General features: G+C 37.2%; 3 protein-coding genes across 6 annotated transcripts in view; 1 reads left to right on the forward strand and 2 right to left on the reverse strand.

Moving 5' to 3' along the window:
* LOC111460665 overlaps nt 1-3,180 on the forward strand; it is a 4,284-nt gene extending 1,104 nt beyond the window's left edge. The window contains exons 2-7 of the mRNA XM_023103882.1: nt 486-1,247; nt 1,545-2,175; nt 2,269-2,369; nt 2,453-2,542; nt 2,644-2,771; nt 2,858-3,180. Of these exons, the coding sequence (XP_022959650.1) occupies nt 579-1,247; nt 1,545-2,175; nt 2,269-2,369; nt 2,453-2,542; nt 2,644-2,771; nt 2,858-2,999 (1,761 nt within the window). The 5' untranslated portion in view covers nt 486-578 and the 3' untranslated portion in view covers nt 3,000-3,180. The remainder of the gene's footprint in view (nt 1-485; nt 1,248-1,544; nt 2,176-2,268; nt 2,370-2,452; nt 2,543-2,643; nt 2,772-2,857) is intronic.
* A 397-nt stretch (nt 3,181-3,577) lies between these two features.
* LOC111460669 (peptidyl-prolyl cis-trans isomerase CYP21-4-like) lies at nt 3,578-6,857 on the reverse strand. Of its 4 annotated transcripts, none has more exons than XR_002713452.1 (9): nt 6,721-6,857; nt 5,937-6,126; nt 5,695-5,734; nt 5,410-5,460; nt 5,188-5,273; nt 4,757-4,894; nt 4,513-4,663; nt 4,072-4,212; nt 3,578-3,829 (listed from the first exon to the last, which is right to left on the reverse strand). XR_002713452.1 is itself a non-coding variant. In XM_023103885.1 (8 exons), exons 2-8 carry the CDS (start codon nt 6,086-6,088, stop codon nt 4,126-4,128), a joined length of 705 nt encoding a protein of 234 aa, XP_022959653.1. In that variant the 5' UTR covers nt 6,089-6,126; nt 6,721-6,857; the 3' UTR covers nt 3,614-4,125. The 4 variants fall into 4 exon arrangements, 2 of the variants coding, with proteins under 2 accessions (XP_022959653.1, XP_022959655.1); XR_002713451.1 differs by having other exon boundaries at nt 3,578-3,832; XM_023103885.1 differs by having other exon boundaries at nt 3,614-4,212.
* A 1,504-nt stretch (nt 6,858-8,361) lies between these two features.
* The window catches only part of LOC111460667, a 5,453-nt gene continuing 2,306 nt past the window's right edge, over nt 8,362-11,508 (reverse strand). Inside the window, exons 6-8 of the mRNA XM_023103883.1 lie at nt 10,461-10,529; nt 9,760-9,860; nt 8,362-8,870 (exon numbers count right to left, since the gene is read on the reverse strand). Of these exons, the coding sequence (XP_022959651.1) occupies nt 8,532-8,870; nt 9,760-9,860; nt 10,461-10,529 (509 nt within the window). The 3' untranslated portion in view covers nt 8,362-8,531. The remainder of the gene's footprint in view (nt 8,871-9,759; nt 9,861-10,460; nt 10,530-11,508) is intronic.

The raw sequence follows: 11,508 nt of genomic DNA on the forward strand, positions 1-11,508 counted from the left end.
TTTTTTTTTTTTTTTTGAGGTTTTGGCTTGGTGGGTTGTCTTTGGTTTTGGTTCTTTGTGAGGAACGATGCATGTTTGGTGGGTTTTTTTTATAAGGGATTTGTGTTTTTGGCTTATGATTTGGAGGGGTTGTGAATGGATTGTTTCTCTTTCTCACATTAATCTGAGGGTTCTTTTGGTTTGTCATTGTTGAGGCTGCAATTGATCGCGGATTGAGTTTTGTTCCTCATGCTTTGATTCCTTGAATCATTGCTCTCGTTCTGTCTCTCCCTGTTCTTGTTCTTATTCTTAAGTTTTAGTTTGGATGTTTGTTAATGTGATGTCTTTCTCTGTGTTCTAGTGTTGTATATGTATATGTATATGTATATGTATATGTATATGTATAGGTATATGTTTTGTTTCTCTGAATCGTGTTTTGTGAATGGCTGTGGATTTATCCTGTTTAAGACATTCTTCTGAAGGTACTGTTTTTTGGTTCTTTTCAGGAGTGTTGAAATAACCTGCTATTGTTCTTGTGATTTGGTTTTTAAGGCCTATTGTTGTGTAGTCTTATACCAATTGAGGGAAAAAAATCGGTTATGGAAGAGTTCGGGACTTCGGGGATTTATGGAAACTCTACCATGAGGAGGAAAAGGAGTCGAACTTCTCGTAGACCTCGACTCGAGTCACAGCAATTTACCGAAGGTCTTGATCCTTCACCTTCATCGTCAACACCGCCTTCTGATGATGCAGTCAAGTTATCTAGTGATGAGAATGGTGGAGGTGATGGTGCTTCTAGGAGAAAAGAATTAAGTCTCAATCAATGTGTATCTAGAGGCTCATCTGCTAGCGGGGCCGAAAACGAACATTTTCTTAAAAGAAGCAAAAAGGATGGAAGTTATAATTCATATTACCGTAGCGAACCTGGACGGAATGCTAGTGATAATAAACGCAGCAGTGAAGGTGTCCTTGCCCCTGCTAATTGGAGAAGCACGAGCAAGGGATCAGATGGTATTGAATCGGAGTCGAGCAGCATTGATCCATATGGTGGAAGGTATGGTGGTGAAAGTTCAAGTTCTGGACAGAAAGGACTTTACGTCGAAGGAGTAGGAAACGATAATAAGGTCAAGAAGGTTAAGCTTAAGGTTGGCGGGGTGACTCGCACTATTCAAGCCACTTCCCCTCCCAACGGCTCGTCTAAAGGAAGTTCTTCAAAGAGCTCTCAACCTTCAGATATTCATAGGCAGCAACACAAGAACAATGTTCTGGTACGAGACACTGTTTCGCTAGTCGATGCACCGATATTATCCTTGCTCTTTGCACTTTGTCTGCGTCGATTTTGTTCTCTTTTCATGTTCGTAGGAGGTTTATGTGATTAAGTTTAAGTAATCGAGTTATAAAGTAGTATTGATCGTGGGGTTGATGACTAAATTCTTGGTAACGCTTGGAAACGTTTTTTTATCCGGACGTTTATGTTAGTGCTATTGTGTAGGTTATAACCAAATAAGTTCTCTGTTCGAACTGGAACACTTGAAACTGATATAGTATTCTCTCTAATGTGTTAGGAAACCTTTAATGGAAATCATTCCCCTTCGGAAAGAAGAGGCGGATTGCACGGAGTTCCATGGAGGGACTTCTCTAGAGGTGGTTTTGGTCTTGAAAAGGAGGAGTCTTTGACAGGGAAGACGTCGGGGAGGAATTCTTCTGGGAAGCATGGAGCAGAGTCGCTTCGGAAGAGTAAAAGAGCCTCGAAGAAGCGTGTTCTTGATGGAGATTTCGATGATGATGATGATGATGAGATACGGTATTTGGAGAAGCTCAAGACTTCGAGAGCTTCCGTGGGATACCATGATGATGGTGAAGGACCGAGCAAGAAGCAGCGGAAACTCTCTAGCATTTCTAGCATGGAGAATTATGGTGCATTGAAGCATGACAAAGATGGGAAGAAGGCTAGAACAGAAATGGGGTCTGATGACAAAGATTACGAGGAAGAAGAAGAATCAGCATCTGATGGCGTCGTTGAAGCGAACCATAAGAAGCAGAGGAAGGAATCCATCGACACGTTGATGGATGGTAAGCGAGAAATGACTCTCACCACTCGTCAAAGAGCTCTTCAATCTAGCAAAGATGCATCATCGACTCGAGGTGCTACTTTGATCGAGTTCCCAAATGGATTACCGCCCGCTCCACCCAGAAGTAAGCGACTTCTATATGGACCTTTCCACATTAATATCAGCTTTTCATTTACTTCAGTTGTAACCTAATTATTTTCGTTTTGTTTGTTCATAGAGCAAAAAGAGAAGCTTACCGACGTGGAACAGCAACTTAAGAAGGTGGAAGCTGCGCAAAGACGGAGAATGCAAGTCGAGAAGGCTGCTAGGGAATCCGAGGTTTGTTCTCTTCACCATAACGTTTGCATTATGAATCATTCATATCCATTCGACATTGTTCCTGATGGATCTAAGCCTGTTAGGCGGAGGCAATTAGAAAGATACTCGGTCAAGATTCAAGCCGAAAGAAGCGGGAAGATAAAAAGAAGAAACGCCAGGAAGAATTAGCTCAGGTACTGTGTAGGGTCGATCCGATCTAATAAGTTCTTAATTGTGCTGGTGTTTTATATAGTACAAGAACATCAGCTTGATTCTATTCCCTCAATTTCCACAGGAGAAGGCTGCAAATGCTCAGAAGCTATTATCAAACACCATCAGATGGGTCATGGGTCCTTCTGGTACGGTGGTGACGTTTCCGAACGATATGGGTCTTCCGAGCATATTTGATTCTCGACCGTGCAGGTATCACTCATCTTCTTCACGCCCTACTTATCCCCAAAGCATGCTTTTCGTTTGACTGAAAATCCCTATACAATGTTCGTTTTCAGCTATCCTCCTCGGCGGGAAAACTGTGCAGGGCCATCGTGTTCGAATCCATACAAGTATCGGGATTCAAAGTCGAAGCTACCTCTATGCAGTCTTGTGTGTTACAAAGCAGTTCAAGAGCAGTTGACAGAAAGTAGGTGCTAGATTGTTATAGCATCAATCTGTAGGTTTTAGGTCTGTTTGCATTTTGTTCATTGATTGATTCTCTGCACATTTAAACGAAGTTAGATAGATATATATAATTGCAGAGACGTTGATGGAAGAAATGTTTTTGAATGTGTTCTTAAGTGCCCCATACCCATTTTTAAGTACATACAAAGTTTGGCTCTCAATTAAAACAAATAATAGAATTAATGACGTTGTTTAATTGATGATTAATTAGCTTCATGCTTTAAGCTTAGATTTTACTTTCCTAATTTAGTATAGACATAATAAATAGTGTTTCGTAATGGAATATTCGTCACAGCGGACTTACGATTGTGCGACACTCACTTTCCAACGACAAGTGAGCTAAGCCAGAGACGTATAAGTAAGAGAGTAACAACAATGGCTTGCAATATATAACCTTGGGTAGGAAGAAGTTGACAAGAGTTAGTGGCATTACTCTTACTGAAATTTTGAACGAAAAACGTTTTTACTTTTTCAAGATCAATACTAAGACGATGTAATAGGAAAACTTAGATCATCAAACTCCCATTTTCTTGGAGTCTGAAGATTCGATCTTCATCAGTCATAAGGCATCTCATCTCACTAAACCATCTTAGCTCAAATAACCTCAATAATCTGAAAGTGAGATAATATAGTTTTCATGTAATGGGCATCGATCACAACAAACTCCAATAATGAATATACGAAAATTTTGTTATATCAAATTGATATCCATTCGCCAATCTGATGTACTAACGCCTACCACCAAAGAGAAGTGAAAAGAATCTCCATGATGAAGTCTGATGGCCACTCAAAAATCCAATCACCTGCCGTATAACATTTCAAAGTTTATAAAACAAGTGACACTACCAAATCACGTCCCCAAATAAAGCATATTACACAAAGATGAAGGAATTTGAAAAGCTCCTCTCCTAGCCCAGCCACCAAAGGCTAACACTGCAGTAACGTGGCCGAACGAATACTTGAATGAAAATTCCGAGTCATGTCTCATCAGGAAAATTATCCCTACGAACTGATATGGAGGTTAGGAGAAGAGGAAAACACTCACTTGAAAGGTAGGAGCCCAATATGCCAAAGGCACTCCGATGTGCAAGGCAGCCTTTCATATTTTCATTCTCAGGGCAATGTTGTTTATTTTAATTGTAGATTTGGGTCGAAAATGCTCATCGGTGTCCACCTCTTCAATCTCCTGAGAAATAAAAATGCTTGACGAACATCAATATAATGTGATGATGGTCAACAGATGATCTTGCAGAAATGGCTAGCTAATCAAGGACAACCAACTAAAATGAAACAGGAAACCACTTAATTTGGAATCGCGTGATGGATAATTCATAGGTCTGTTAGAAGATCTCATGTAAAGAACGTTCTAGCAGAAGGGTTCAGTTAGGTCTGAAATTTGAAATTGAAATTTCTCTGTCAATAAACTCAATAAGAAGTGGAAACGTCAGAAGTACTCACAACAAACAACAGAAAGCAAAGTTATCACCTGTACAACGTGTTCTCCCTGGATTACTCGCCCAAAGACGATCAGCTTCTCACTAAGATCTGGAATTGGTGCAGTTGTAATGAAAATCTCAAATCCTTTGTTCTTAGATTTCCCCCTTGGAGTCCCAACTAAAAAGGCATCATGTTTCAAACTGATTGACCATAAAAAATGCTAACTATCAGATAATTTGAAATTGAAAAACTGTACAATAGCAACCATCAACAATGAATTAAAAGACAACAACCTTGCATCAGGTTGACTGTGATGTTTTCCTCCCAGAATCCAATCTTCTGCAACCCCAAGATCTTGGTTGTTGCCCGCTTGAATTGAATAATGTTTCACCACATGTTGAAACAGCATTTCATTGAAATGATGCTTTTGACTGAAAAACCAATATTTCAAAGGCGAATGTTTAATGCCAAGGGACATGGTAATATAATTAGAAAAAAGAAAAAGAAAAGATGGGAGATTATCAAAATTATAGTTTTGAGTGAACATTATGTCATGCAAGAGTAAAATGAAAAATACAACCCCTTTTGGAACTTCGAGTCTGGAAGGGGGTGTTAAATTGGCAACATTCAATTTGACATGTCATCCTCCAATTACTATTAAGAAAATGAAATGCAGACCCTCCACAGTATAGACAATGGAATATTACGTATTTATAATGCTCACCATAAATCAATAAATTCATCAACAACTTCAGGGGCACTTTCTTTGTAAAGCTCCACAACAATTGAGCCCTTTGAAGTACTGAAAGCCTATTAACAGCGAGAAAACATGAGAATTATTATCATTCACGAGTTCATACAGCAATAGAAGGGATTTTTTTTTTCTTTTTTTAGATAAAAACTAAACATTCATAAGGCAGACAGGGACAGGAATGGGAAAACCTACAGCATATCCAGGTAGATCTGTTTTTTTCGCATCGAACACAGCATTTTCAGTCTGCAAAGTATGAGAAGACTTAGAAAGGGGAGATAAATCATGAAATAGTGCCATGCTCTTCAAGTGTGATGAAAACCTTATGTTATGAAGATAAACTTGCACTAAGATGTGCAAATATATCAACAATTATCAGTTAGAACGTTAGAAATGAAGAAGAGAAATGAATATGCTAACAGAATAATGTAGGAATCATCAAAGTCATTCTAAAATAAGAATCAAAATTGACCTATGTACCTCAGAACCTGAATAAACATTCTCTGATTGTAAATTGGACCTGAATTGGATACGGGAGAAAAGTTAAGTCAGTAAAAGATATCTCTCGCAGCCTCATTCCACATTAACATACCAAAAAATGTTGATCTGTATTCAAGTCTCAACCAACATTAAACATTCTAATCAATAAAGTAAAAGTATTGAAACTCTCATAAATTTAATGAGAATACGAACTCCAGGAACATAACAACGCTGTTACTAACCTATGAGACCAATGCCTATATGTGGTATGCAGGAAAAACACAAACAAAGCGATAATCAAGCTGCATGTGACAATTGTGGTAAGACTAATCCGCGAAGGCCCTTTCTTCTTTTTGCTTTGTTGAAGCAAAGTTTGTGGCTTGATCCTTGCCATTGATTCGAAACTTCAGTTTCGACCTAGAGACAGTTCCACTGCAGGAATTCATAAAGAAGAATATAAGGCCCTGGTACTTCATAGTTGATACAAGTCCTTCCAGTTCCAAATTTACAGAATCAGTAATATTGTTCCATTTAACAAAATTCAACCGATCCCGAAGTTGGAAATGCATGCAGCGCCATCAACGAGCATATGAAGGTAGGTGGCAGTTGTTTTTTTAACATACAGGATTGTTCAGAACCAAGAAACACACTATTCACGAGTATATGAAAAAAGTAAATCAAGAAACTCATGCAATTATTACTATATATATATATATAATAAATTATAAAAAAAAACACATCTCTCATCTAAACACCAGCAATTCTGAAGTATCTACCAATAATAAACTGAAATCTACAAACAACTTCTGAATTACGATCGAACAATCAAACCATAGAAGTAAATGATTCATGACCTCTCAAGATGCTAACACAATCAATAGATCAAGTTAAATCGTCCAGTTATCAAAACTAAAGCCCAAACAACGAGATTTTCCCGCCAAACCAGATGTCGAATTAGGCAACAAACTGTGGGGATGACTTCAATGAAGCCTTACGGATTCGAGCGTGAAGAATTGCAAAAAGTACCTGAGATTTCTTACAGGTCGCGAATTTCTCTGCAGAGACAATAAATCTGGCGGTTGGAAAGTCTTTTCTGAATTCGGTGGCCCTCCTGTTCGAAATAGAAGGAATCTCGAGTTCAAGGTTTTCGTTTGAATTTTTTTATTTTTTATTTTTTTCCTCGTTTCCGTTTCCAGGTAGAAAACAGTTCATCTCCATACGGGCAAGTGTAATGGGCCGGACTTCATCTACGGAAGGCTCCGGCCCAATTATAAGACTGATTTTAATTCTTTTTTTTTTTTCTGAAAAATCAAGTTTTTATATATAATATATAATTCTACGCTGATCTAAATTTTGTTCATTAAATTAAAAAAAAAAATCGATTTTATGTCTTAATCTTTGATCTTTTATTTTTATTTTTTTTTGGTCTAATAATTTTTTTTTAATTAGATACCTATTAAATATGAATTTGAATTTTATATCTAATAAAATTTTTAATTTTTAATTCTATGCTTATTAGAGAAGTAAATTTTGAAAATTTTGAATTTATAATTTAAGTTATATTTTTAATATTCCATGTAAATTTCTCAAATTTATTTAAAATTGTATAAATTTTTACTCAATTGCATATTAATCTAACCTTATCAAATATAATCGGTTATCAAATATAATCGGTATCGTTATAGGAATCCTCTCTAATTTAGAGAAATTATAATAGATTGCAAACCTTATTGTCATATTTATTCATTTGTTAAGGAAAAGTAATTAACATTACTAATATCATCATATTGTAACAGCTCAAGTTTATTGCGGACGGATATTGTTCTTTTTTTTGACTTTCTCTTTCAAGATTGTCCAAGCTCATTGCTAGCTTATATGGGTTTTCCCTCAAAGTTTTTAAAACGAGAGGTTTTCACATACTTATAAATAATGCCTCTCCAATCGATGTGGGATCTCACGATCTATCTCCTTTCAGAGCCCAATGTCCTCACTGGTACACCTGGTGTCCACCTCCATTTGGGTAAAGACCCAGTGTCCTCACTGACACACCTTCTAGTGTCCACCTCCCTTTAGGGTTCAGCCCAATGTCTAACACTGATACCATTTGTAATAGTTTAAGTTCATATGAGATCTCACGATCTATCTCCTTTCGGGACCCAGTGTCCTCACTGGTACACCTTATGGTGTTCACCTCCCTTTGGATATAGACCTAGTGTCCTCACTGACACACCTTCTAGTGTCCACCTCCCTTTGAGATTCAGCTTGATGCCTAGCACTAATACCATTTGTAACAATTTAAGCTCACCGCTAAAAAATATTGTCTTCTTTGAGCCAGCCCAACTCTAGCCAATATGATCTTCTTTCAGCTCTCTTCTAACTTCCCTTGAAAATTTTAAATTCTAACTTTCCCTTTAAAACTTTTATCAAATTTAGTAAAATAATTATAAAAAAAAAATTATTCAAGAAAATTTTGAAAATGAGATGCAAAATTGAAAATTTAAAAGTAGAAATATTATTTTTTTTCCCCATTATTTCCAATTTCTAACATGTCTACCCCATAAGTTTCATGTAATTCCATTATTTTTTTTATTTTATTTTTATTTTTTAATAATAAACCATATAGTTTACACGAACAAATCCATACACTGTGTTTCTTTCGCTATCTAATCCAACTCAACTCAAAATGGACATCTTTATAATAAACTAAGAATGGAAACCTTGTAGTAAAAAAATTGTTAGCCCATAAGGAACTACAAAAACTGAAAAGCTTTGGAAGTACATATAATCTGTGAAGTACACAAAATGTTGATCAATCGTACAATCCAAAAGCACTTACTCTAAAGATTGTTGTTGTCCATGGAAGTAAGGCCCACGTTCTGAGGTCTAAGAACTCTGTACTCGACAGCCACATTCTGAGGAGGTCTAAAGAGTCTGTACACAACAACAACAGAGAGGCACAAAGAGATTACTGAGATCAAGAGAGCAAAAATGCTTGCAGAGCTTCCTGAGCCAACCCCTGATAATGAGGTTAATTTTGAAGTACTGGAAGTGATATCCATGGGTGTCCAATCACAGTGAATGGAGTAGTGTCCTGATGCATGCCATGGCTGCCCGTCGACTGGATACCAAAATGCAGCTGACATTTTGCTTGTTCCACCAATGACGAATTGAGCATCCTGCAGTTTTCAGGTGACAACAAATCGATATAATCCAGACAATTGCAAAAATCTGAAAAGGTTTCCAAAATAGCTACAAATTTATAATGAAAGAACCAAAATTCTCGTAATTCCTATGATGTATTGGAGCTTATATGTGGGATCCCACATCGATTGGAGAGAGGAACGAGTGTCCGCGCTGGTTGAGCCCTAAAGGGGTGGATTGTAAGATCCCACATCGATTGGGGAGGGGAACGAATGCCAACGCTAGGCCCTGAAAGGGGTGGATTGTGAGAACGATCCCACATCGATTGGAGAGGGGAACGAGTGCCAGCGCTGACCCTGAAAGGAGGAGATCGTGAGATCCCACATTGATTGGAGAGGGGAGCAAGTGGCAGCGCTGGAACCCTTAGCAGACGCGTTTTAAAAACCTTGAGAGGAAGTCCGAAAGGGAAAGCCCAAAGAGGATAATATCTACTAGCGGTGGGTTTAAGCCGTTACATTATCTATGATGTAATTGGAGCTTTATCGCTTTGGTTTTGTGGATTATGCAGGTATCATTTGGAAACAAGTAGAATGAATCTCACTAAACAGGTGTGTGTGGTAGGGCAAGCCAATCTTTGTTTCACAACCATTTTGTTTCGAGTTTTCTCATTTTTGTTACGAAAAGTTAAGCTCATAAAAACTACTCCGTTCCAGATTTTTCGCTTCTTGTTTTCAGTGATCAAATTTTGGTGGCTTTTAAAAATGTTTTTGACACGGGACTACGGTACAAAGAAGTATAGTCCGTAATAAATTTCGTTGTTTGTAAAGTCGTGAGAACTATAAACTAGTTGGGCATCTTTAAGCCATTTCTTTTAGTATCTAACATGAATTGTCTAAATATATGTGCATCAGAAGGCTTTCTAACCTGTTGAAGGCGATCTGAGGTTCTTAAAGCCCTAGAGAATTCAAAATAATAAGTGCCCGTCGAGTTTTCTGATGAATATGGACTGTCTGCCGCCACAAAACCTGCAAAAACCTCTCTCAGTTTGATATTGAAAATAAAATAAAATAAATCTCTATGGAGCTGACATGAATACCATGATCAAACAAAACTCATGCACAATAATAAAGATTGTTGATAATAACGGCAACGTTATATACTGTACTTCCCACATCAGGTTTGTCAAGAAAAAAGACTTAAAAAAAGGATAAGACAAGCATCATCAATGGAATAGCAGGATTATAAGCCCATGGCTGAAATGCAAACAAGAAAGGGTGGCCTTTCGTAACATCCCAAACCCACCGCTAGCAGATATTGTCCGCTTTGGCCCATTACAAAGACGTTGGGCCCCCAAAATGGGTGGATTGTGAGATCCCACATCAGTTTGAGAGGAGAACGAACATTCCTTACAAGGGTGTGGAAACCTCTCCCTAATAGTGAAACTGACGACGATACGTAACGGGCCAAAGCGGATAATATGTGCTAACATACGGACTTTAACATCCTTTACCCTCAGTCACACTTTTACATTTCACAGGGTAATATTAATCAGAGCTACAAAATAAGTATCCAACTTCTTTGATTAAGCGTATATTATTAATCCCACAATGAAGCTATTCAATTACCTGAATGATGGGTAAAGCTGCTGTGCCACCATGTGCCTTTCCAGTCGTTCTTGGCACTCGAATCATTTGCTGAAATTGGAAGATGGTCATCTCTTATAAGTTGTATGATCATGTGGAACATCAAACAGATGGCTTCCAGAAACATAGTTAAAATAAGAGAAAATGCAAGAATTTAACATTAACATGAAATTTGGTAGAATAGCTTTAGTGGTGAAACAGTAAAGGTTAAATATGCTGCTGAGCAATGTGAAACAAAATTGATAACCGTGTTAGTTTATGATAGAATTCGAAATATATTGCAATGTAAAAGATAATAGAACTACACGATAACCCAAGTATTCGAGGTACTTAGAACATCCCCTTTCTTGAGCACTCTCACTCGAGCCCTAAACCAAACCAATTGAATACCTTCTTCTTTGCCCACCCCCTCTATTTATAACCACATAACATAATATACTCCCTAACTATATTCGACAGTTGCATTTACAGTAAAACAGCGCCATCATTTTCTCTTTCGGTTCCAATTAGAGAATTACACGGGTCAAATGGTTACGTTCAAATAAAAGAATAGTTTCGCAGTTCAAATAGAAAATAATTAACAAAAGAAAAGTAGGTAAAACATCTTCATTGGTACAAAATTGTCTTGAATAGAGGCAAAGAGGCAAAAGGTATTTCCATTGAAATATACATTCAAATACACTAAAACCCGACGAGTTTCATCTTTCTAAGGCTATAAAGCAATATAGCAAAGGAACTTTTAGTATTATACTCAAAAAGGCTAGAAAATACATATCAGAGATAAGGATGTCACAATCAAGCTGGCTCAAAGTGGGGTTGACAGAAAGTTCTACTTTAAAAGCATAAGTCTAAGGCACATAGAATCCTACAGATTGTTAAACAATTAAGTGGTAGATACGTAGTAACTGCGAATAAATAGCATCTGCTACGAACAGGAGAAGTAGAGTTCAACTTCAATGACTGAGATTGTGAACAAAAAAAAAAAAAAAAAAAAAAAAAAAAAAAAAAAAAAAAAAAAAAAAAAAAAAAA

Source organism: Cucurbita moschata, unplaced genomic scaffold, assembly GCF_002738365.1.
Source record: "Cucurbita moschata cultivar Rifu unplaced genomic scaffold, Cmos_1.0 Cmo_Scf00024, whole genome shotgun sequence".
Lineage (NCBI taxonomy): Eukaryota > Viridiplantae > Streptophyta > Magnoliopsida > Cucurbitales > Cucurbitaceae > Cucurbita > Cucurbita moschata.

Excerpts from the sequence above, each read along its gene's own strand:
- LOC111460669 (XM_023103885.1), bottom strand. The coding sequence starts at position 6,088 with ATGGCAAGGATCAAGCCACAAACTTTGCTTCAACAAAGCAAAAAGAAG. Across the intron at positions 4,895-5,187 it reads GATGAATTTATTGATTTATG|TCAAAAGCATCATTTCAATG; the intron begins GTGAGCATTATA and ends TTGGTTTTTCAG. Across the intron at positions 4,213-4,512 it reads AGGGAGAACACGTTGTACAG|GAGATTGAAGAGGTGGACAC; the intron begins GTGATAACTTTG and ends TTTATTTCTCAG.